We start from the raw sequence: 23,372 nt of genomic DNA on the forward strand, positions 1-23,372 counted from the left end.
CTCTCAAACTCCAGCATCGCTAATGTAGTAATAGGACAACCACCCAAATGCCCATTTGCAAACTTTGCTACATTAAAATGGTGATTTAATTGCTCACTCATCAAAGTGAATTAGACAACCCCCCAAAAAAACAAAATATTATAAGTTTGTCATTTTACAAGTTTGTCATCAAAGCCCAGCCCAACAACCAATTTAACCGGTCTTGCCATAACAAAATCTTCGGGTCATTTGAATGTACACTCAAATGGTTTTGCCATATCGTTTGAGTGAATACTAAAACGGTCTCGCCATGTCGTTTGAGTATACACTCAAACACTCAAACGGTCTTGTCATGTCGTTTTAGTGTACACTCAAGCGGTCTTCGCGTGTCATTTGAGACAAAAATCTTGGGTTTTTAGCTAGACGATATGGCGAGGTCGTTTGGGCAGTCTCCATGACAACATGGAAAGATCGTTTGGGGACTCTCTTGGGCGACATGGCTGGATTGTTTGGACCTCATGACAAAGAAGTTTGTTTGTTTGCAAAAAATTCAGTTTGTTTGTTTGTGTTGGTGTTGCAAAAAATTTTGAGTCCGAGACAGAACAAACAAACTATCAATTTCACTTAAATTGAGCAACACCAATCCTCAAAAATTGAGTAACAAACAAACTATCGGTTGCAACCAAAGCCCAAAATATCGCCGATATATCCGATATATCGTGGTAAATTAGTACACCGATATCGATATTTCCGATATATATCCACCGAATATTGAACCCTTTTTTCCCTATATATATCGGAATATATATCAGAATTTTTGATATGAAACTTTATATCGCCGATATAATCGATATTTTATATATAATCGATATATATCAGTTGACTTTTTGATCAATTTTTAATATTAAATTTTCCGAAATATCCGATATATATCGGTGAGATATCCGATATATATGTGCACAATGTAAATAAAGTGGTAGAGGAGTTCTTAATGACAATTCCCAAAGAATGTATGAGCCAGGGCGTGGAAGTGTTGGTCAAAGAAAACAACGGGGACACATTATACGAAATGATGTTGATATTAATTCAGTTTATTCTAATTTTCAAGAATGAAAGTATGAGTTTCGACACACCCACCATGACAATGAGAGTGTATATAGTAGTAGTTGGGGATACAACCAATCAAGAGATAACGATTTTTCTGGTGGCATGATCAATCACCCTGCGAGTAGTGCGTCAAATGGTTCCTCATATGGATATTGGATGGGGGTTTATCAACAACCTTATGGCGCACCACAACCTGAACCAATATATGGACAACTCTATCCAAGTTATGAATCTGTTGGAATTGTGTCTGAATTTGTTGCATTGCGCCCAATGTATAGTTACACCAACACTCTTCGAATTGGAATCATGTTTAGAATTTCCAACACAAAAATATGAGTGACATGTTTGACAATTTCTCGATGGTGGGTATAACTCTGTATACACTTGGGTAGGGTATTGTGAAGCAGTTAGGATTCAAGAATCGGGTATGGAAGTTGACCAGCCACGTCACTCGTTTATGTATTAATGACTTGATGTAACTTATTTATCTTATTTTGTAATTTGAGACTTTGAGTACATTAGATTATGACATTGTGGTTAATTATTTGTCAATATTTTTTTATGGTTTTCTTGATAAATAAATGTTGCTATTATGTCTACTGATATATCTGATATTTTTGATATTTTAGATAGTTTGGACTGGTCACAAAAAAAACGGATATATCCGATATATCTAATATATATCGGTTTTTGAGTATACCGATATATTAACCGATATCGATATTTTGGGCCTTGCACCAGAATGACCAGACTAGTAAACATAGGCGTACATGAATTCCACCACGTGATGTTATTATGTTCAAAACAAATAATGGTCTTTACTCCGGTCCCTACGTCACAAAGTCTTTCTTGACTCTACCAGCAGTACCAAGAGAAGTATCGCCATCATCAGAAATTTAAAGGTCTTGACTTTGTTGTGACTTTTCTTCCTAACCATCCACACCACACAATGGCTAATGCAAGTTATATCTATTATATTATCCCTATTTCACTAAGTCTTTCTAGACCCGGACTCCCCATAATGATTAAATTGATTAGAAGAAACAATTATCTGCCACTATTTCATTAAGGTTGGGTACAATGGCTCTCCATTCCATTAAAAGTGGAGGGAGTGGCAGTGGTTTTTGCCTCTTATCTCCATAATATTATATATAGAGAGAATAATATTGAGAAATAGAGAGTGCATTCCACGCGAGTTGAAGTGGTGTGGTTTGTAAAAACCCAAACGTTATAATTTGAAGTGGCGTGGAATATATTTTTCAATTTCATAGCGCGCCATTTGAAATGGCGTGGTTTGTAAAATTCCAAACGGCGCCACTTGGAGTGGCGTGGAATGCATTTTTATTTTTATTTTAATTCCGCACCCGATCGAAGTGGCGTAGAATGGTCCGAACCATTGTACGCCAAAATTGACTCCCGATTCTCGAAACACTTTTTTTGGTGGAACGGAGAGAGAGAGTGATGTACCATTGGACTCAGCCTTACAGAAGTATCACCATCTAGAGAAGTATCACCATCATCAGAAGAAATGTTGTTTGTGACTTTTCTTCCTAACCATCCACATAATGATATAGCTCATGCAAGTTATATCTATAGCCCCCAACAAACCATTATCACTTGACCACCTCTGCAAACCAGAAATCTCAATGGGTCTCTTTGGTTTGTTATTCTTTGCCTTTTCTTCTACACTGGTACTACACTTCAATCTAAGCACTGCCCAAACCTATGTTTTTACGTTCTGTTTAGGAGGAAATTACACAACAAACAGCACATTTCAAGCAGATCTCAGCATCCTACTTTCATCCATATCCAATAATAGCACTCTTACAAATAATACAAAATATTTTAACAACACCGTGAGAAGTAATTCAGATGGAGTTTATGGGCTTTTCCAATGCAGAGGTGATTATACCTCTGAAGACTGCAAGAAGTGTGCGAAAACTGCAACTGAAGAGGTCACAATTCGGTGCCCGTTCAAGAAAGAATCAGTTCTTTTTTACGAAGAGTGTTTGTTGCACTACTCAGACAAGCCTGTTATATCTACTGTGCAGCTTGATCCGACTGTTTCTTTGATTAATACAAGAAATATTAGCGACACGAGTCAGTTCACTCCGAGACTAAACGAGTTGATGGAAGGCATAGTGGCACGAGCTGTTTCTAATTCATCCAGTTTGTTTGCAGTTGGTGAAAATTATTTCACAAGCTCTAATAATATATTTGGACTTGCCCAGTGCACTCAAGATATAAGTAGGACTGGTTGTGGTAGATGTCTAAATAGATCTATTTCTCAGCTTTCATCATGTTGTAATCAGAGAGAAGGTGGACGAATTTTGAAACCAAGTTGTATCGTAAGGTTCGAGATTTACAACTTCTTTGGACCGGAAGCGATCATTCCTGCTTTACCTCCAGCTCCTCCTCCTCCTTCCACTCCAAACACGAATACAACCAACGGTAAGCGATCAAACTTAAATTAAGCGAATTTTCATGCAACGGAATTTAATTTGGTCACTTGATTTTCATGCAATGCAGCTAGCTTTATTGATACAATGTTTGATAGAAGATTTATCATTTAGTCATAGCGAATGGATTGCTCAGTCTTACGGATAAACTTGCTTATCATGTGAAGTGATCACTCATGATGCTTAAGTTGTTGCACTTGTCACCAAAAAGCAAACAAAGTTGTTTACGGAGTGCACTCTATATATGTAAGATAAGAGAAACACATTTGCTCTTTGATCTAAAGTCTAATTCCTTCTGGTTGAAGTTGATGTTTATCTTATCTGTACTGAAAAGTTTAGAGTAGTTTTACCAATAGGTGCAGTGTCCTGCTTTGTGTATGTAAAGAGAACTGCACTTGAGTTTGTGAGTTAGTAAAATGCTATGTCTTACCAAGTTGTGTAGGCGTTCTGTTAGTCCAGTAAATAATTTGATTAGAAGAAAACGCATAACGGAACTGGGATATGCAAGTATAGTATATAAAATATGATCAGGCAACTAGAAGAATCTTTTTGTACAGTTGACGCCTAATTTTGTATGTGTTCATCAACCTATCTGTTTTATCTTTTCCAGGACAGAGGAAGAAATCATCGAAAAAATCGTCATTATAGTAGTTCCTACAGTAATTGTGGTGGTACTGCTGCTTCTATCCATGATCACCATTTGCTTTTGTTTTGCAAAAAGAAGGGAATCGATACAGTCAAGAGTAAGTATAGATTTGATTCTTCTTTTATCTCAATTAGTTTTATGGAGAAATCATTGATCAAGAAACTTCGTCAGCAGGATTACTTTCTTTATTTATATGTTTATCTTTGTTTCCTCATTGAAGTGTCTTTTTCTCGAATTATAAGATGAAGAGATGTACGATATATTATTTTGATTATGATTGTTATTGATGTTTACTTTGGCAGATGTGGATGAGATAAGTAGTGTTGAATCCCTGCAATTCAACTTTGATACAGTAAGAGTTGCCACAGAGGACTTCTGTGATTCTAATAAGCTTGGGGAAGGTGGCTTTGGTCTTGTTTACAAGGTTATACAATATTTCCATACTCAAGAATCAACTTAACAGGACTGTTTAAATGTATGCCAAACTATTTAATTTACCCCCCGACCCACCCCATCCCCTCTATCGACAGGGTCAGCTTTCCGATGGGAAGGACATAGCTGTAAAGAGGTTATCTAGAAACTCAGGTCAAGGAATAGAAGAATTTAAGAATGAGGTTCTGTTACTAGCCAAACTTCAACACCGGAATCTTGTAAGGCTTTTTGGTTTCTGCTTGGAAGGGGATGAAAAGCTACTCATCTACGAATTTGTACCAAATGCAAGCCTCGATCAGTTTCTATTTGGTTTGCTTCAATATCTCTCTAGCTACTTTTGGTCTCTTTTACATGTGCATATGCACACATACACAAGCATCCACACCTTTTCATTACCATGGATTAACCAAGAACATTCATTAATTTTGGAATAAGACAAATAAAAAATCGAATATATATATGTATAAACAAATGTTTATTATGTGACTATTCCTTGTAGTATCATGGGATGCAAGAGCAAGTTTCAAAGTTATTTGCTATATAATTTGTATCTTCACTTGTAGATCCGATCAAGCGCTCATATTTGGATTGGGAAAGACGCTATAAAATCATTGGAGGGATTGCTCGAGGCCTTCTATATCTTCATGAGGATTCCCGTGACAGAATTATTCATCGAGATCTGAAAGCTAGCAATATTTTGTTAGATGCCCAAATGAATCCAAAAATTTCTGATTTTGGCATGGCCAGGCTTTTTGTGGTGGACCAGACTCAAGGCAATACAAGTAGAATTGTTGGAACATAGTAAGTATATGAACCACATTGATATTTTATTTGTAGAGGCATATTACATTTGGAAATCAGAATTACAGTACACCTTCGATTGACTGCTCTAAAATAGGATGCATTCTTGGTTCCCATCTAAAAGATAACTAATTGTTGATGTAGTGGGTATATGGCTCCGGAGTATGCAATGCATGGACAATTCTCAGTGAAATCAGATGTCTTCAGTTTTGGTGTCTTGGTTTTGGAGATTATGAGTGGGCAGAAGAACAATTCTTTCTATGATCCAGAACGCGCCGAAGACCTTTTATGCTATGTGAGTATGTCTACCGTCCACGGATGTTATTTATCCATTGTTCTTACATCTTTATAAGCTCCAGTACGTCCTCCCTCTAAGAAGAACAAATATAGTTAAGAATACGAAACTTAAATACATTTTTGAACAGTCCAAGATAAAGCAATTCTTTACTTCTACTGAAAAAACCCTATGTTGATTTGCTGCAGGCATGGAGACAGTGGGAGGAAGGGACTCCTTTGGGGTTAATAGAACCGACACTGCAAGAATGCTATTCAAGAAGTGAAGTAATGCGATGCATACACATTGGCTTGTTATGTGTTCAAGAAGATGTAGTGCGCAGACCTACAATGGCATCGGTTGTCCTAATGCTAAACAGCTACTCAGTCACCCTTCCATTACCTACTGCACCTGCCTTTTTTACAAGTAGTAGGGGAAAGGAACTTGGCTGGCCAACAGAGGAGCATGGAACAAACACAACTAATGCAAGCCAACCAATTCTGCCAGACCGATCTATTAGTAGTTCCATACCTGAGTCCATTAATGAAGCATCGATTAGTGAGTTATACCCTCGTTAGTACTCCAGCATGGATGAAGAGTACGTCCTATGAATTAGAATATGTTGCCTATTTGTTAAGGTCAAATATAGTGGATATTGTAAATATTTATTGATATATCAAGATATATCATTTATATTTATTTGAAATATAATGGTAAATATTAAATAAAATTGTTATCTAAACAAAATATTCCTAAATATCGCAATATATTCTAAAATATCAAAAATATCAAAAATATTGCCAATATTTGCAGTTGTATATATCAAAAGGACTCAATTACCCCTAAAGAATAAAATCGCCCCCTTGGAGTTCCCCATTAACAACTAACCAAGTTATCCCAATTAGGTGGAGAATTCTTTTACATGTGGCCACATTAACAACTAAGAGAAGCGAAATATCATATTGCACACCTTATATTCAGCACAATTACTACTTTTTAAATCCCAAAATTTTCCTCTTCCGGCCATTAAGGATTTAAGGTCTTCTAACCTTAGAAACATAAAGCGTCCGTCCGTATAGTATGCAATGTAGGACAAGATCGAAGCATGGTTTTAACAATTAGCATTACTCTATTTTAAATACTTCTAGGTCTTACTTACATTAGTAATCTAAATTCAACTGTATGGGACGACCTGGTACTGTCGTACTAACATGTAGTTCGTGAATCATGAGATTTCAGTTGAGTGATCTGAGCACTTGATTAGTACGCGCTGGTATGATGTAAGTAATTATACCCCATACAACCATTCAGCACACAGTTTAACCATTTAACCCAACACCATCGATCAGCAACCAAAACAGCATGTCTAGCAGTCAACATTCACTACGTTATGCTTTGCTTTACTGAATCTAGACCCGAAAAGTAGGTGTTGTCCAGAATGGCAGAATTATAGGCAGCTGGCTACGGTCGCTAAGCATATCCATTGGGTTTTTCCCCGCTGTACAGCACACATTTAGGCAATTTAACGAAACACCTTCAATCAGCAACCTGAACCAGCAACCAACATTCAGCACTTAAAAAAAAAGTAGGTGTTATCCAAAATCATATAGGCAGCTGGCCGCAGCAGTCGCTAAGCATATTTATTGGGTCTTTCCAGACCTCTGTTCTGGGTGTGTGTATCATAATGTCCAAATGCAGTATCTAGAGCGTGAAGCATAGGTTGAACAAGTTGAGAGATTTGATGCCGGAAATCTGACTGTACAGATTCCTTTATCCCCTGTAGCTTAAGATATATCTCCGACATTGCGTCAATTAATCTGCTTACCTTAGTGTAGTGGTAACTTGTTGTAATTGGATAGGATGACCAGAAGTGCTTCAGTAATTCTTGCGTAGATGCCGAGTGATGCAGGACTTCCTTTTTATTTTCCTCTGGTAGTCGGTCAAGGACATTTTCCTGAGGGCTCTTGCCAATAATGTGATACTTGGTACTTGAGTGATGTTGAGTCAAGTCTTTTAGAACCTTAAGAGCAACATCAGGCATAACAACGGGATCACTAAACCCATTTTCTCTCATATCTAAAATAAGATTTTTCAAAGAACCGCAAGTATGCTGAGTGTTCAAGTCGTGACTGATTGGTTTTGTGCTGAATTCTGCATCTCCCACATTTCTAACAGCGTTAGCATGCTGAGAATCATAATATTGTCGAGGATCCTTAATAGAAAGAGGTGCAAATGGAAGCTTATGATGAGGATCCTGCAGATCTTCAATTGCAACCATCCGGTAGACCATTTCCATCCTTGCTGCTTGAGTTGCACTCTCATCCAACCCAGCCTGTTTGGACCTAGAAAGTGCTTCTGCTGCTACGGTCCAAGTGTTTCCTAATGCAACATGTTCGGCTCTTCCTTGAAGAACAACTGCTGCATGCCGGTTAAGATTATGTGAGAGATTGTACTCATCACACTCTAAGCCAATAGCTCCTTTACTTTCATCATGATGCATGTAATCATCGCCTTGATCAGCTTCCATGTCTAAGGTTGGATCAACTCGCCTGAGCTTCCGCCGAGAATCATTGGCTAACGTTTCATCACCCTTAAAAAAAGAAGCAATCACCTCATCATCATCAGCTGCAGCCACAACAGCAGCAACATTGCTTTCCCTGTACAGATACTTTGCTCGACAATATTTTCTCCAAAACTCAACTTCTGAGAACTTGTAAGGGACAAATTTCAGATATGCCTTGTGAACGGCTGGTTTTTCAGCAAATATCTGATCAATGATCTCCGGTGTCAAGTTAAAAGTGACTTTGTTGCTCCTCCCATCTAGCACTGGATTGATATCTGTAATCATAGCACTTTTAAACCCTACTCGTTGTTTCAGAGCCTTGCTGGCTTCAGTAGAAAGCAACTCCTTTCTTGTTACCCAAAATTCAGATTCTGACAACACACCACTGAGCACAAATTGCTTGTGTAATTTCTGCAACTCATTATTCTCTTCAAGCAGCTTCATACGAAAATCCATCTCAGCAGTACTAAGTTGTTCATCAGAAAATATCTCAGAAATTGGTTTGGGATCCTTCCGACATGATTTCTTAGATTGAAGTTTATTAGTAAGGAACTTGCTGATAAATTCACAGCAAACATCGCGCTCAGAGAAATTTTCAAACTCAAAAATGCAACGTCCCCCATTGATAGCAGTATCTAGTATAAGATTTAGAAGAGCTTCTTTGTGGTTCCCCTTCCTGTTAAATAGTTGCTTTTGGACTGATTCTAACCCAATAGTAAGCTTCACAGAAGTAGGATCATTAGGTGTAAAGATTATTCTGTCTTCCATCATTATCAGCACGCCCTTCACGCCAGGATCCTTTACCGTGGTCTTATAATTACACCGCACAACAACCTGCCTAGTTGCCATATTTCTTTCTAGGTTCTTTCTAGGTTTGGATCGACAAGGAGCAAGTAAGAACAAGCTTTTGGAATATAAACGTACTTTACCTTCCGTCCCTATTTATAGCCTTTTACCAATTACCAAATCCGAAGCAATTTCTGTTTCCAAGTTAAACTTAGGGCATCACCAATGGGGCCTGGATCTTTAAATTTTAAGGACTAACTAAAAAACTAGTCTCCAACGCAGCCCCTAAATGGGCCCCCAAATTTATAATCCTGATACCTCTCTCTATTTCTATCGCGATTTTAGAGGAGCTGAAACCCAATTCCATTCGCACGTGATCAGAAAACGTGACTGCCCTTCACTTCCACCAGTTCATTTTTTTGGTTTTGCAAAACCCCAACGGATATATTTCAGCCTCGCAAAAACCAGCCTTCACCACTTGCTTTACAAGCACTCCGTTCACCACCACTACGCCATTAATGGAAGCTTCACGATCAATTAATGTTGGAAGGAGGGGTCCGAATTTTTCATTGGAAGAAGATGAGGCATTGTAAAGGAGCGTTTTGGTTTTCTCCTAATTACTACTAGGATGAACGGGAAGGGTTAGGATTTTTGATGTGACCGAGGTCATTTGTGAAGCGCCGCCCACGATTATCTTCTCGTTTTTCCTTTTTCGGGGGAGAGAAGAATCGTCCGACGTAGTTCCGGTGGAGGTGGTATTTATAGAGTTTTGAGAGAGGAGATCCTTCCCGACACGCGTGTATTCTTTTGTACAAATGTAGGGTGGAGATCGCGGATGAGTGTTAGGTTGGATCTGTTATGATTGGGGGTAGATGCGGTAGTCCCTATTTCCGGTGTTGAGATTACCACTAAGATATTGGCAATCATTACCCCAAAGTGGGATGTGTTTCTATCCGAAGCGTTCTATATCCGATGAAGTGTTAGACCGAGATGTTCGTTTCACACCACCTACTCGAGCTACTCGCAGGTCGGTCTTGGAGGTCGCCTTGGATTAATCTATGAGTGCCCGCTAGAAATTTGTTTCTCGTCCGTCTTGGAGGTCGATATCTTGGTTCGCTTTATGCTCCCACGCTGAAAGCGCGATGCCCTATGAGGATATCGCTCCCCACGACCCCCTCGAGAGGCGTTGGTGTAAGTGGAAAACGCTTTCGAGAGAAAGAGTCGGACGGGCGTGGTGGAGCGTGAGCGAACAGTAGTGGATGAACCGACTGGTAGAGCGCCACTTTTGAATATTGTGGCCTGGTGAAGTGGCGGGAAAAAGGTAGTTGTATCTTACGTGCACGCGGCGTAATCGTAGCTTGATTGAAGCGAAAACGTGTCAACGCGTTATCTGGAATGCTTTGAAAGGGATGATGCCTTGGAACACGTGCGGGCTATAAGCGTGGGATGTAATGATTACTCCTTGGTAACCGAGCGGGCGGTTTATACAAAATCAGATTTGGAATACGAAAAAGTTGCCGTGTTTTCTTCTTCCCAAAAACTTGACTAGGGTTTTCAGTGGAGTGCTCTGTCATTGTTTTCTTTCCCATTTCCATTTGCTTTCCTCTCTCGTCCGCCTCGTTATTTTAAGTAAGTAGGTTATTGTAAGGCTATAGGGTTTAGAACTGAATCTTTGATAGAAAAGGGTTGTTATAATGTCTGATTCTGATGACACTCGGTCGGAGGAGGTCCGAGAGATATCTTTGAGTTGTGGAGAGTACGAGGATGAAGAATCAGTAAGTGTCGGCGTGGGGGTTGAGTTAGAAGAAGAAGATAGGATGGGCGGGGGTAACGCCCGATCTCGGTCAGGAGATGACGTGGCTAGTACGTCAGGTCGAGGGGAGAGGTCGGCATCAAGCGATGTGCCCCCTAGAAGAGTGAACCGTCGTGCTGCTAACTCTTTCCCCGAGCTGAGGGCAGCGTATGGGATTAATGTCCCTGACCTGGAGATATACGAGCCACGACTGAGTGAAAATGTTCGTAGTGAGGAGTATAACCCGCCGAACGGTGGAGTTATAATCTGTGAGGGCCAGCTGAGAGCGCAGATGCACATACCGTTCTCGAAACTGGTATGCGACTTCTTGGCGCTTTGTTGGAAGTCGCCCTGTCAGTTCGTGGGTAACACCTGGCGATTATTTAAGGTGTTCGACCTGCCAACGCGAGTGGGAATATGACATAGGTGTATCCGATATAGTGGAGCACTATGTGATACGTCGATCGGGAACATGAACTTTAGCTTGCAAACCATGACGACGCGCTTCGCAGTTGATCGATGGAGTAAGCAATGAGGGCTGGACTAAAGAGACCGTTGTTGCTAGTTGGCAATTCGTGGTGAGCGGGTGTATACCGCGAACTAGGATTTTGTAACATATCCGGTGGGTAGGAATACTTTTCGTTGTTATTTTTCTAACGCGTTTGATAGCCGCTCTAATGTGTCTTTGTTTTGCTTTGGCTGCAGAGTTTTACGTGAAGCGCGAACCGATCGTGGGGAGATAGAAAGATTCGCTTCGGCCGACTCGTCTTTGAAAAACAAGCCGGTTGCCCGAGGTCGCTCATTTCTTTGAGGAAAAGGGAGGGGCTGCGATCCGGGAGAAGAGGAAGGTGCAAAAGGAGCGGGCTCTAAGTCGAACGACGCGAAGGGTGATGGAGAAGCGTACAAGTGATCTGATAACACGAGAGGAGAGAGGTGGGGGGCGCAAAGGCGGCCTGTGAGGGGGGAATCCTGAGGAGCTGGAGGATCGGGCAATCGGCCTGAATGGGGTTCGATCGAGGCTCCTGTAGAGTTGGAGCCAGTGGTTTTGACTGCTCGTGCTAGGGGCAGGTCGGAGAGGAGGCCCCGCGACGTCTCTGAGCAGGACGCTGGACGAGCTGCGAAAGTAGCTCGACATGCTCGTGGAGATGGTGCTAGCACGGGGGGCGGATCTGATGGTGGAGCGGCTGGGGCCACGGTATCTCGCCGTAGTGGGGCCCGACCGGAAAGAGTCATGGACTTGGCCACTTTGGAATGGGGGTCCGTCGCGCCTCGGACGCCGATCGATCCCGTGAAGAAGGCCAAGGCTCCACGTGAAGGCTTAATCGAAAAGCGGTGGCGTCTTGGACGATCTGGAAGGACATTTTGTCTATCCGGCGAGAATGGGCGCATGGCCAAGACCGCGAAAAACGGCGGCTTTTAATCGGATCCGATCCAAAGAAGATAGCGGGTTGTTTGCTAGAACAAATAGCTCGATGGCAACCGCAGAGAGCTAGATGAGAAGGGTTAGCCGACAACTTGAGACGAATGGAAATGCGCAAACGTGGTATGTCTATAACTTCATCCGAGGTACTTGCTTGCTTATGCAAATTCTGTTGTTGTGCTAACCATGTGTATGTTCGTCGGTTGGTGAGCCGGATTTCGAAGTTGAAAGAGATCGCCCCTTCATGAGTAATCGATAGGGAAATGGTTTGAAATTGGGTGAGGAGCTGAAAAATGTCGGGACGCCGCGGATGGGCCGAGGAACCGGAAGACTTGAAGAGAGCCCATGAAGCGTTGACTCGCCAATTTGTTGAAAGATCTGAGGCCGGAAGAGCCGAGGCAAAAGCTAGGAGGATTTGAAGATAATGTGCGAGCGGCCGTGGGAAATGGAAGGTTGAACGAAGCACGCCTTACAATTTGCAAGAAGGTTGCTTTCGGGGACGCTTAATCGCCTATGACACGCCGGACGCAGACCGTTGAACCGGAGGCCCGACTACAATGCCTTGAAGGAGGAACACGCCCATTTGGCGTCCGGCCCCCTCGGTGGAGGAGGTTCGTGGGATGCCGCGGGGGCGATTGCCTCTTCGCGGAGGCATGCCGGTTCGGGTTGCTTTCGAAATGAAGCCGCGCGACCCGATGATGATGAGCTTAGAGTTGGATGGCATAGCGATCATTGTGGGACGGAGAGAGGCCGAGGTCGATGAAGCGTTTGAGCGTGGGAGGAGTAGTTAATGTGGCGGAGATGACGAAGTTGTAAAATTTGTTCTTTGTCCTTTTTATCGCCTTATATCTTTGTGGATACAATAGAACCGGGTTTCACAGGGTAACAGGCGATTCGCCTTTCTTATGTTTGTGTACTGTAATCCTGAACAAGTAGGTGTTTCTTGCTGATTCGGGGTAGCCGAATGTGACGAACTCGTGTGGGGCCGGGTTGGATTTCCTGAGTAATCTCAAAGAACTTCGGCTCAACACCGAAATATATGATAAAGCTATTAAACCAGATTTACCCTTGTTTATATGCGATGGTAAATAGTTGTGTTGTGTGTATGTCTGAGTCGTCTGCCCACTCATAGTGATGTAGGATGACACGGCTTAGAATGGAACGTGGTAGGCCCATTGTGGTGACGACCTCCTTACTTATGATTGGTAAAATGGGGAGCGCCCCGTTGTTGGAGTGCTTGAGATTCGAAGTCGCGACGCCGCTAACGCGTGAGCATCGATCGCCGGAGTCCGCTCGAGATGCGTCGAATTGCTCTGGATTGATCCGCCAACTGCGGTGTTCCGATTCGTCGTGCGTGACACGTGTAGGGAGACGAAGCGGTTCATGGGACATAATGATGGCGGGCGGATGGCGTTTGGCGCCTCAAGGTGATAATGAGGCACTTAGGAAAAGACGTTTCCTAAGGAATATAAACCGCCGCACATATATCATCAAGAGGTTCGTCATTGTTTTCGCCTAAGCTTTCCTTCCTCATCGTTCTGCTCTGCTCTCTTCGCGTGCTTTTACGCACGCCACTTGTTCATCGTATGTGGCTTCTTCTTCTATCGCGTGTTATTCAGGTTTGAGAAATACCTAGAGTAAGTATTAACTTTTTCATTTGCAACTTTGTCGCTAGGGTAAGATGGCTAGATGTCGATGCGTTTGTGAGAGAAACGTCCCCCTATCAATGGAGGAAATGGAGTTTGAGCCTCATGTTCATGGCGATCGAGGGAAGAGGAAGGTTTCGATGGAGAAACGGCGGTCATAAAGCGAGCAAGGAGAGATAGTCGCCTGGCCTGGCGAATTGTCTTCAGTCGCCGCCAGCCGAAGTGGCGAAACCGACCGGTCGCCGATCGAAAGCTAACGAAGTGGGGCAAAGGTCGCCCGATTCAGCCATGTGAGAGTTCGCCCCGCCATGTAAGGATGTGGGGGAGCGAATTCTACTACAGGGAAAGACGGGAAGAAGCGGATGGTGAAACGCCGGTTGTAGCTTCCACTCGGCCCCATAGCGACTAAGCGTTCGAAGGGATTGTGCTAGATGGAGATAAAGCGAAGTTGAGGACGAGGACATGGGGACACTCACCGGGGACGATGGATATGGCCGCTTGTTTGGTGAGTTCACGAGAGCTTAAAATCGTTAAAACCGACCTCCGGGGGAGGCCGGTGTTCTAATGATGTTCATCATGCGGTTTCTTGCGAGGGTATGATAAGTCGAAAGAGGTCGCGGTACCGCGCTCGAGATCGGGTGATAACCCGCGACGCGGAGTCGGGTTGATGCGAAGCTGCGTGGGGGTGGACAAGAAGAAACCGGAAGTGATGTCCACCAAGTACCGTTAACGAATCACGAGGTATTTGATCGGGTGACGGATTTGTGATTTTGGAAAAGGAATTGACGGCCGGATCGCTATCGCGAAGAAATGTCGGAAGGTGGTAAAAAGCGAAGAAGGCGATATCGAAGCCTCAGACGCCTATGCCGCCTGGACGAAAAAGTATGACGCTACCGAGGAGAACGAAAAGCAGCGAGGAAGAAAAGCCCGAGATCGTGATGATCTTTGAGGTCGGCTCGGCATACCGCTTCGACTAAGCAGCCCCGAAGACAAAGCACGTCATTACGAGAATTGATAAGGTGATCGCCCCGCGTGACTCTGTTAAAATTTGAAGTTGTGATTGTAGTTTACATTTCTCTCTCTTATACGAGAGCAAACAATAGAGCTGTGTTTTCAGGCTTGCCTGAGCAGTTCGACATTTTCATTCGGCGAACTGGTTTCCACGAAAGTGGCAGTTCAAGACTTGTTGAATTTTTGTAATGATCATCGATCTGGATTTCCTGGGTAATCCCAGCAGATCGGTGGACGTAGTTGTGATGACGTATTGTCATGTAACGTTGTTTTGGATGTGTATGCATGCTGCTGTGTGTTTGTGTGTAACTAATATCTTGATCTTAGAAATATGCGTCCTGTTAAGTAGTCAACCCTAGAAATATAGGTCGTTGATGTGACAGGAACTGGATGGGTTATGGTGCCTGTGAGCTCCGGAGAGCGTTTGCTCGAGGAGAGCGTTCTCGTATGGTCGACCCTAGAAATATAGGCCCTCGACGTAACAAGAATTGTAGAGGCTATGTAGCCAGAGAGCTTCAGAGAGCTGTGTGCTCGCGGAGAGCGTTCTCGTGTAGTCGATCCTAGAAATATAGGTCCTCGACGTAACAAGAATTGGAGAGGCTATGTAGCCTGTATGAGCTCCCGAGAGTCGTCCGCCACCGGAGGCGTTTCGTGTAGTCGATCCTAGAAATATAGGTCCTCGACGTAACAAGAATTGGAGAGGCTATGTAGCCAGTGAGCTTCAGAGAGCTGTGTTCTCGCGGAGCGTTCTCGTGTAGTCGATCCTAGAAATATAGGTCCTCGACGTAACAAGAATTGGAGAGGCTATGTAGCCTGTGAGCTCCTGAGAGTCGTGCGCTTTCGCCGAGGCGTTCTCGTAGTCGATCCTAGAAATATAGGTCCTCGACGTAACAAGAATTGGAGAGGCTATGTAGCCTGTGAGCTCTCCGAGAGCCGCTTCGCTTTCGGCGTTCTCGTTCTCGTGTAGTCGATCCTAGAAATATAGGTCCTCGACGTAACAAGAATTGGAGAGGCTATGCCCTGTGAGCTCCTCGAGAGTCGCCCCTTTCATTGAGGCGTTCTCGTGTAGTCGATCCTAGAAATATAGGTCCTCGACGTAACAAGAATTGGAGAGGCTATGTAGCCTGTGAGCTGTACCAATACAACTAACTGGAGTAGATAGTATCAGTCAGCACAAAAACTTGTCTTACATTAATGAAAACAAAAGATTTACAACATGAATGGCGCTACTGATAAAATTTTTTCAGTAGATAAGTATTCCAAGGTCGAGGCAACATCTTCCCCTCTTGGGTTCTTATCCAGTATGCTCCATTGCCAACGACGCGTTCCACGATGTAGGGGCCTTCCCATGTGGGTGCTAACTTGGAGTCGTCCTGCGTCTTTTTGAGCACTAGGTCACCAGGTTGAAAAGACCTAGGATGAACTCGCTTTGTTGTAGGAGTTCTTGAGTTTGTCGATAAGAGGCGACTCGGACGCGGCAGCTAAGTCCTTTTCTTCCCAGTCGACGCGTCGTGATAACACGGAGTCGTTATGCCCGATTCGACAAGTTCCGATCGAGTTGTAGTGACGGTCGGTTCGGGGAATTACGGCTACGTGCCATAACATAAGGAGAATGGCGACTTCGCCGCGATCTTGGAGCGAAGTTGTTGTCGCGTGAGCCCATAGAATGTTTTCCAACTGATTTGGCCATTGGCTCTTATTCTTCTCAATCTTTTTCTTCAAATTTTCCAAGATAGCTTTGTTACTGGCTTCTGCTTGACCATTACTCTGAGCGTACTGCGGAGTAGAGAACGCATGAATGATCTTCCACTTGGCTAGGAACTCTTTGACTGTTCGGCCTTTGAATTGAGGCCCATTGTCCATTACCAGTGTATGTGGTAACCCAAATCTGGTGATAATATGAGTCCAGATGAAGTTGCGGACATGGGACTCTTTGACGTGTGCGAGGGGAATGGCCTCGACCCACTTGGTGAAGTAGTCGGTGGCAGCTAGGACAAAGCGGAAGCCAGTACTCTTCTGTGGGATGAATGGTCCCATAATGTCCATGCCCCACATGTGAAATGGCCACGGGCTCGCTATGCTGATCAGTTCGCGCGCAGGTTGGATGATATTGTGGCCAAACGTTTGGCATTTGAGACATTTGAGAACGTATGCTTTAGCATCGATCTGCATCCGGGGCCAGAAATATCCTTGAGAGATGGCCTTGTGAGCTAATGAGCGGCCGCCGGCGTGATTTCCACATTCTCCTTCGTGGATTTCTGCAAAAATTAATTGACCCTGTTCTGGGGTAATGCATCGTAGGTGTGGGCCACCAGCGGATTTCCTGAATAACTTGTTTTGGACTAAACAATAACGCCGAGCTTGATAAGAGACCTGCCGGGCCTTGGTACGCCTCTCGAGGGGCCCGCGGTCTTGGATATAATCGATGATGGGCTGCATCCATGATTGGCTCAACTAACTGGCGGAGAGAGGAAATAGGTCGCTTATCATCAAGGTGTGGTCGACTTGGTATGCAGGTCGATCGACCACCTCAATGAGAACTTGTCGGGAACGCAATTTCGGGTCCGGGTCGCCAAATAAGCTAAACTATCTGCGTGGCGGCGGTTCTCCTCCACGCAAGAAATGATGTATATGTACCGCTTAAAGGAAGGCAATAACCGATGAGCGACACGAAGATACTTTGGAAAGATTACCTTCGTGGGTAGTGTACTCTTTTGCAACCCGAGCGAACCATTCGCGAAGTCACTAAAGACTTGGAGCTCTTCGACACCGAAGCTGCGGTACCATCCTTAGTCCCCTAATTAGTGCTTCGTGACTCGGCTTCATTGTTGGAAGTGGCAAAGTCAATCTTAACCGACTTTTCAATCATATTTCCGTCGGGGGAAACTAAGACGACTCCGATGCCGCTTCCACCGAGGTTACTCGAACCATCCACAAAGAGAGACCAGGGCGATTTGACTCGCGTTTGCGTGTTTGGGAGCTCAGTTTCTTGCTCCCAGTTGGGGTCTTCGACTGGGAAATCTGCGAGGAAATCAGCAACGACCTGACCTTTCTGAGAAGTGCGGGGGACGAACTCGATGTGGTGTTCTCCGAAGTTCTTCACCCCAAACTGCCATTCGAGTAGTCTTGTTTTCTTTATGAAGGACTTTCTTCAATGGAAGGTCGGTGAGAACTTTGATTGGATGTGCTTGAAAGTACGGTCTGAATTTCCGTGCGGAATACAACAAAGCGAGTACGGCTCGTTCCAGGAAGGAGTAATTCTTTTCGGCTGGCGTGAGTGTCTTACTCGTGAAGTAGATCGGCTTCTCTGAATTGTTTTCCTCTTTAAAGAGAACTGAGCTGATGGCGAAATCGGATACGGCCAGATAAAGCCCCAGTGTCTCTCCATGTACTGGCTTGGCTAAGACGGGAGGCGTGGTGAGATACTCTTTGAGAGTAGCGAATGCATGATGACATTGATCGCTCCATGAGAACGGCTCGCCTTTTTTGAGGAGCTGTAGGAACGGTCTACACTTATCTGAGGCCCTTGATATGAACCTGTTAAGCGCCGCGACCATTCCTGACAACTTCTGTATCTGTTTCTTTGTGCGTGGATCGGGCATATCCAAGAATGCTCGGATCTGGTCAGGATTGGCTTCGATCCCACGCTGCGACACCTGATACCCTAAAAACTTGCCGGAGGACGCCCCAAAGAGGCATTTTTCGGGGTTCAACTTCATGCCCGTACGGCGTAGTCTGGAGAACGCTTGTTCTAAGTGGGTGAGGTGATCGCCAGCTTTTTTGCTTTTGACCACCATGTCGTCAATGTAGACCTCCATGGTGTCGCCTAACATGTCTTTGAACATGTCCGTGACTAAGCTACCGGTGCGTGGCTCCGGCGTTTCTTCGTGACCGAATCCGAGGAGGACGTTGTAACAATATATCCCTTGTTCCGTAATGAACGAAGTCTTCTCTTGATCTTCTTCGGCGAGTGGGATTTGGTTGTACCCACTGTACGCATCCATAAAGGAGAGGAGTTCGTGACCACAGGTTTGGTCGACCAGTTGGTCAATGCGAGGCAAGGGAAAGCTATCTTTAGGCGTGGCCTGATTGACATTTGTGAAATCGACACATAAGCGAACTGTGCCATTCTTTTTGGGGACGGCAACAATATTGGCAATCCACTCGGGGTAGTCGACCTTTCTGATGAAACCGACTTGCTTGAGTTTTTCGACCTCGTCGTTGATGGCTTTTTGAAAACGCAGGGATAGTCGACGAGGTCGTTGTCGAACTGGTCTGGCATTGGGGTTCACATTTAATTTGTGGCATGCGAAGTTAGGATCGATTCCGGGCACATCGATATACGACCAAGCAAAAACATCTTTATTCATAGATAAGAAATTTACAAGTTGTGATCTGAGTGTGGGGTCGAGGTTAGCCCCTACATACACAAACTTGGGGTCGTCTTCGGTACCAAGATTCACTCTTTCTTTTTCGCATTTGGAGGCTTTAGGTGATGATGGCGAAAATCGCGCCTAAGCGACTTCGCCATCGGAGGAGATCTGAGCACCTGGTGGGACGACTTGACTGGTCGCTGAATGTGGAGCGACCTTCTCGGCAACGCTGCCAGGGGTATCCACGACCTGGGGAGGGGGCCCTGGCTGCAAGCACATTGATGGAACGGCTGCGGCTGACAATTGTGGCGGCTTGAAATGAGCTGAGACGATCTCTGAAACTTTAACTGACAAAGGTACTGACACAGGTACTGACGTTGGTTCGAAGCTAGAGGTCTGCACTGGCGTACTGAGGACTCGGGGTGCGAGTGCAGGTATCGGCAGTGGAGAGAACTTCTGCCTGGAGGAGCCCCCAGCGTTCTGCTTGGCAGTTCGGGGTTGGATTTCTGCGACTAAGTCCCGTGCCATTGTGTAACTCGAGGGCTCCTGTATGGTGGGAAGCAATTCACGAGCAGGTGCATCTGTTGATTGGACCTGGTTGCAATGGTACGCTTCAAGTTGATTGCTTCGAAGTTCCATCATGCCTCGAGGTCCTGGGAAGCGGAGAACTTGATGTAAAGTAGATGGTACGGCCTGCATCTGATGAATCCAGCGTCGCCCGAGGATGGCATTGTATGGCGACTTGCTGTCGAGAACGCAGAACCGAGTATTACAGGTAATTTTATCTTCGCGAGATCCCACCGATACTGGTAAGATAATGTCACCAATGGGGTCGGCTCTGGAGCCATTGAACCCGTAAAGGGGGGCGATTGGGTCTACGAGAACTGACTTGGGGAGGTTCATCTCTTGCATAGTGTGGTAAAATAGGATGTCACAAGAACCGCCCGTGGTCGATCAGACGCTTTGCTTGGATCGGTCGGTCGCCGATTTTGACATGAAGCGACCAATGCGTCATTATGAGGAAGGCAAACTTTGCTTAAGTCGCCCTGGAAAGTGATATCGCTCGCTGCGACTGAACCCACGCGGGGAGCTGCCGCGTGAAGTAAAATGATAGACTTCGAAGAGCCAACCCGGACGTCTTTTCTCGGGAAGAGGTCACGGAATCGTCCGGAAAAGTAATCACATGAATAGTGCGAGCATTGTCCACGATCGGACGAGTCTTGCCTTCTCTCGGTGGCGAGATCGATCGCGAACGCCCTCTTGTGAGGACGAGCCCGTATCTCTGGGGCGTAACGGTGAGGTGGAGATCGACTCACGCATTAACGACGAAGCTATCAACTTATGACGCAGTCGCCATCGAATGCTAGTGTAATGTTTGATATAACCGGCTTCCACCGTGTCTTGGAGATAATGCTTGAGCCCCCAAAGATGCATCGGTTTCATGGCACTTTGCTTTATGAAATGCACAAAAAGGCTTGCCAGTCGATCGCTGGGTTGCCCGATGGTTGGCCGGAAAAATGAGGCGCTTGATCTTATCCAAGATGTGGGGGGGGCGAGTGAGGACGATAAACTCTCTCATTGTTATCCGATCGGGCACGAAAGTTTGGTGCAAAAGCGACCGGGCGCTTCTTTTGCGCCCGTGGGGAACGATCCGAGACTTCGGCGACCTCGTGGCTCTCGCTAAACCACGGAGTTTTAAGGTTTCCGCGAACTTGATGTAATTTGTCGACGCCGAAGCGTAGAGCTCGGACAGTGTCTCTGGGCGTTCCTTCATCAGCGACCTAGCGAGGTCACTGTTTCGCACTCGGCAAGCATTAGAAAAGGCCAGTGTGGCGAAAGATTCTTTCAAGCCACTTTCCATGCCCAGCAGTTCGGCCTTGAACCGTCCTAGGAATTCACGAATAGTTTCGCCCTCCTTGAAAGATAATTGAAACAGAGAATCAAGATCTGCCTTCTTCCGCCTGTTGTGTACGTACTGGCTGGCGAACAAATCAGTAAGCTGCTCGAAGGTGTTGATAGAATCAGACTCCAGTGAGAAGAACCAATCGAGAGCGCCATCCTTGAGGCTGGCTGGAAATAATCTGCAGTGGAGATAATCGAACTCGGGTGAACTGTAAAGTGCCAGACTTTGAATATAGCGAGCCACATGCTGACCAGGGCAGGTGCTGCCGTCGTACATGGGAAAGCGTGGCTGGATAAAGTCGTGTGGAGAGGATTTGCTGAGGACCTCTGCGGTGAACGGAGATGCGCGATACGTCTTAAGCATCTTGTGTACAATCTGTGACGAGTCTTTCTTCGCAGAGGTCTGGCCAATTCTTTGGGACAACTCGTTAAGCTGCTGATTAACGTCATTGATGCTGTGTTCAGCTCCGTTTCCGACTTGTTGTTGCTGATAACTATCCACCTGAGCGCGTAAGGTAGCATTTTCCTCCCTGAGCAAGGAAATGCTCTCATTCGTTACTCCCAACTGGTGAGCAAGGTTCTGAACTTGTGCTTCTATGCTAACCATGCTTCGTGGGCTGGAGAATTAGAGATGATCTCAAGTGGTTCTCCAGTAATCGAAGCCACAGACGGCGCCAATGTAAAGGAGCGTTTTGGTTTTCTCCTAATTACTACTAGGATGAACGGGAAGGGTTAGGATTTTTGATGTGACCGAGGTCATTTGTGAGCTTAACGCCCCACGATATCTTCTCGCTTTTTCCTTTTTCGGGGGGAGAGAAGAATCAGGTCTGACGTAGTTCCAGTAGGTGGTATTTATAGAGTTTTGAGAGAGGAGATCCTTCTGACACGTGTATTCTTTTGTACAAATGTAGGGTGGAGATCGCGGATGAGTGTTGGGTTGGATCTGTTATGATTGGGGGTAGATGCGGTAGTCCCTATTTCCCGGTGTTGAGATTACCACTAAGATATTGGCAATCATTACCCCAGGTGGGATGTGTTTCTATCCGAAGCGTTCTATATCCGATGAAGTGTTAAATGATCTTGAGATGTCTTCGTTTCACACCACCTACTCGAGCTACTCGCAGTCGGTCTTGGAGGTCGCCTTGGATTAATCTATGAGTGCACCGCTAAATTTGTTCTCGTGTCCGTCTTGGAGGTCGATATCTTCAGTTCGCTTATGCTCCACGCGAGTGCGATGCCCTATGAGGATATCGCTCCCCTACAGGCATTGTGCAAAACATGGGTGGCTATTGGTGAGGATTCGGTTGTTGGAATATGCCAAACTGGAAAAAGGTTTTGGGAGCGAGCATTGGATGCGTTTCATGAGATTTTGAATTACCAAACCGGTCGAAGTTCGAAGGGGATAAGTGATCGATGGGGTGTAATTCAACTCGCAGTCAACAAGTTTTGCGGATTTCTCAATCAATTAGAAGCAGTACATCAAAGTGGGACGACCATGCAAAATCGGGTAAGGCATTTGCTTGCTTGAATTTATATAGTATGTGTAAATGTCTTTGATGAAATGTCCAACAATAGATATTCACTCAAGGGGAGCAATCCTATATTTGTTTGTTCGGATCAACAATAATCCTCAGACGTGAAATGTTTGGCTGTTAGCTTTGTTAATGTGTTGAGAGAGAATTGAGATTTTAGAATGAGATATAAATGTGATAATGTCGAGTACTGATGGAAGCGAATGGTCAAAATCTCGATGTCAGTCCCTAAAATGACAGGTTTTACGTTTAAAAAGAGCAGTAAGAAAACGAGATAGGGAAGACATCTTAACCTTATACTCAACAGTTATACCCTGCTGAGTTGCTTCAGTTTGGTTTTGTGAAGGTTCATGTTACAAATTTACAATGCCATCTTTCATTACTTCTAGATCATAATTGTATAATTGACTTATGTATAGGATTGCATCATGTCCATTTTTGTGCGGGATCTGAAACAACCTGTTGTGGTCATTAGCGGTTCCATGCTTAACACTTGATAACCACAATGGTGCACTTGTTGGTTTCAAGATCGCCGAATTCTGAATTATAGAATTACTGAATTATAAAAAGTTAATTTGGTAGAATCACTGAATTAATGAGTAAATTAAACAACGGATAAAAAGACTAAAAGAGTGAAGAGAGTGGTGGC

At 44.6% G+C, this 23,372-nt stretch overlaps 2 protein-coding genes across 2 annotated transcripts; one reads left to right on the plus strand and one right to left on the minus strand.

The window, feature by feature from the left end:
* The first annotated feature begins 2,588 nt into the window (after positions 1-2,588).
* On the plus strand, positions 2,589-6,445 carry LOC147490674 (cysteine-rich receptor-like protein kinase 10). The gene is made up of 8 exons (XM_086565452.1): positions 2,589-3,537; positions 3,851-3,948; positions 4,156-4,288; positions 4,494-4,615; positions 4,722-4,932; positions 5,187-5,424; positions 5,569-5,719; positions 5,908-6,445. Exons 1-8 carry the CDS (start codon positions 2,664-2,666, stop codon positions 6,274-6,276), a joined length of 2,196 nt encoding a protein of 731 aa, XP_086421578.1. The 5' UTR covers positions 2,589-2,663; the 3' UTR covers positions 6,277-6,445.
* Positions 6,446-6,804: 359 nt separating this feature from the next.
* Positions 6,805-9,222, minus strand: LOC147490675 (general transcription and DNA repair factor IIH subunit TFB1-1-like). Its single transcript, XM_086565363.1, has 2 exons — positions 7,524-9,222; positions 6,805-7,246 (listed from the first exon to the last, which is right to left on the minus strand). Exons 1-2 carry the CDS (start codon positions 9,108-9,110, stop codon positions 7,235-7,237), a joined length of 1,599 nt encoding a protein of 532 aa, XP_086421489.1. The 5' UTR covers positions 9,111-9,222; the 3' UTR covers positions 6,805-7,234.
* Between the last annotated feature and the right edge of the window lie 14,150 nt (positions 9,223-23,372).

The sequence above is a fragment of the Coptis chinensis genome, chromosome 6, assembly GCF_015680905.1.
Source record: "Coptis chinensis isolate HL-2020 chromosome 6, ASM1568090v1, whole genome shotgun sequence".
Taxonomy (NCBI): domain Eukaryota; kingdom Viridiplantae; phylum Streptophyta; class Magnoliopsida; order Ranunculales; family Ranunculaceae; genus Coptis; species Coptis chinensis.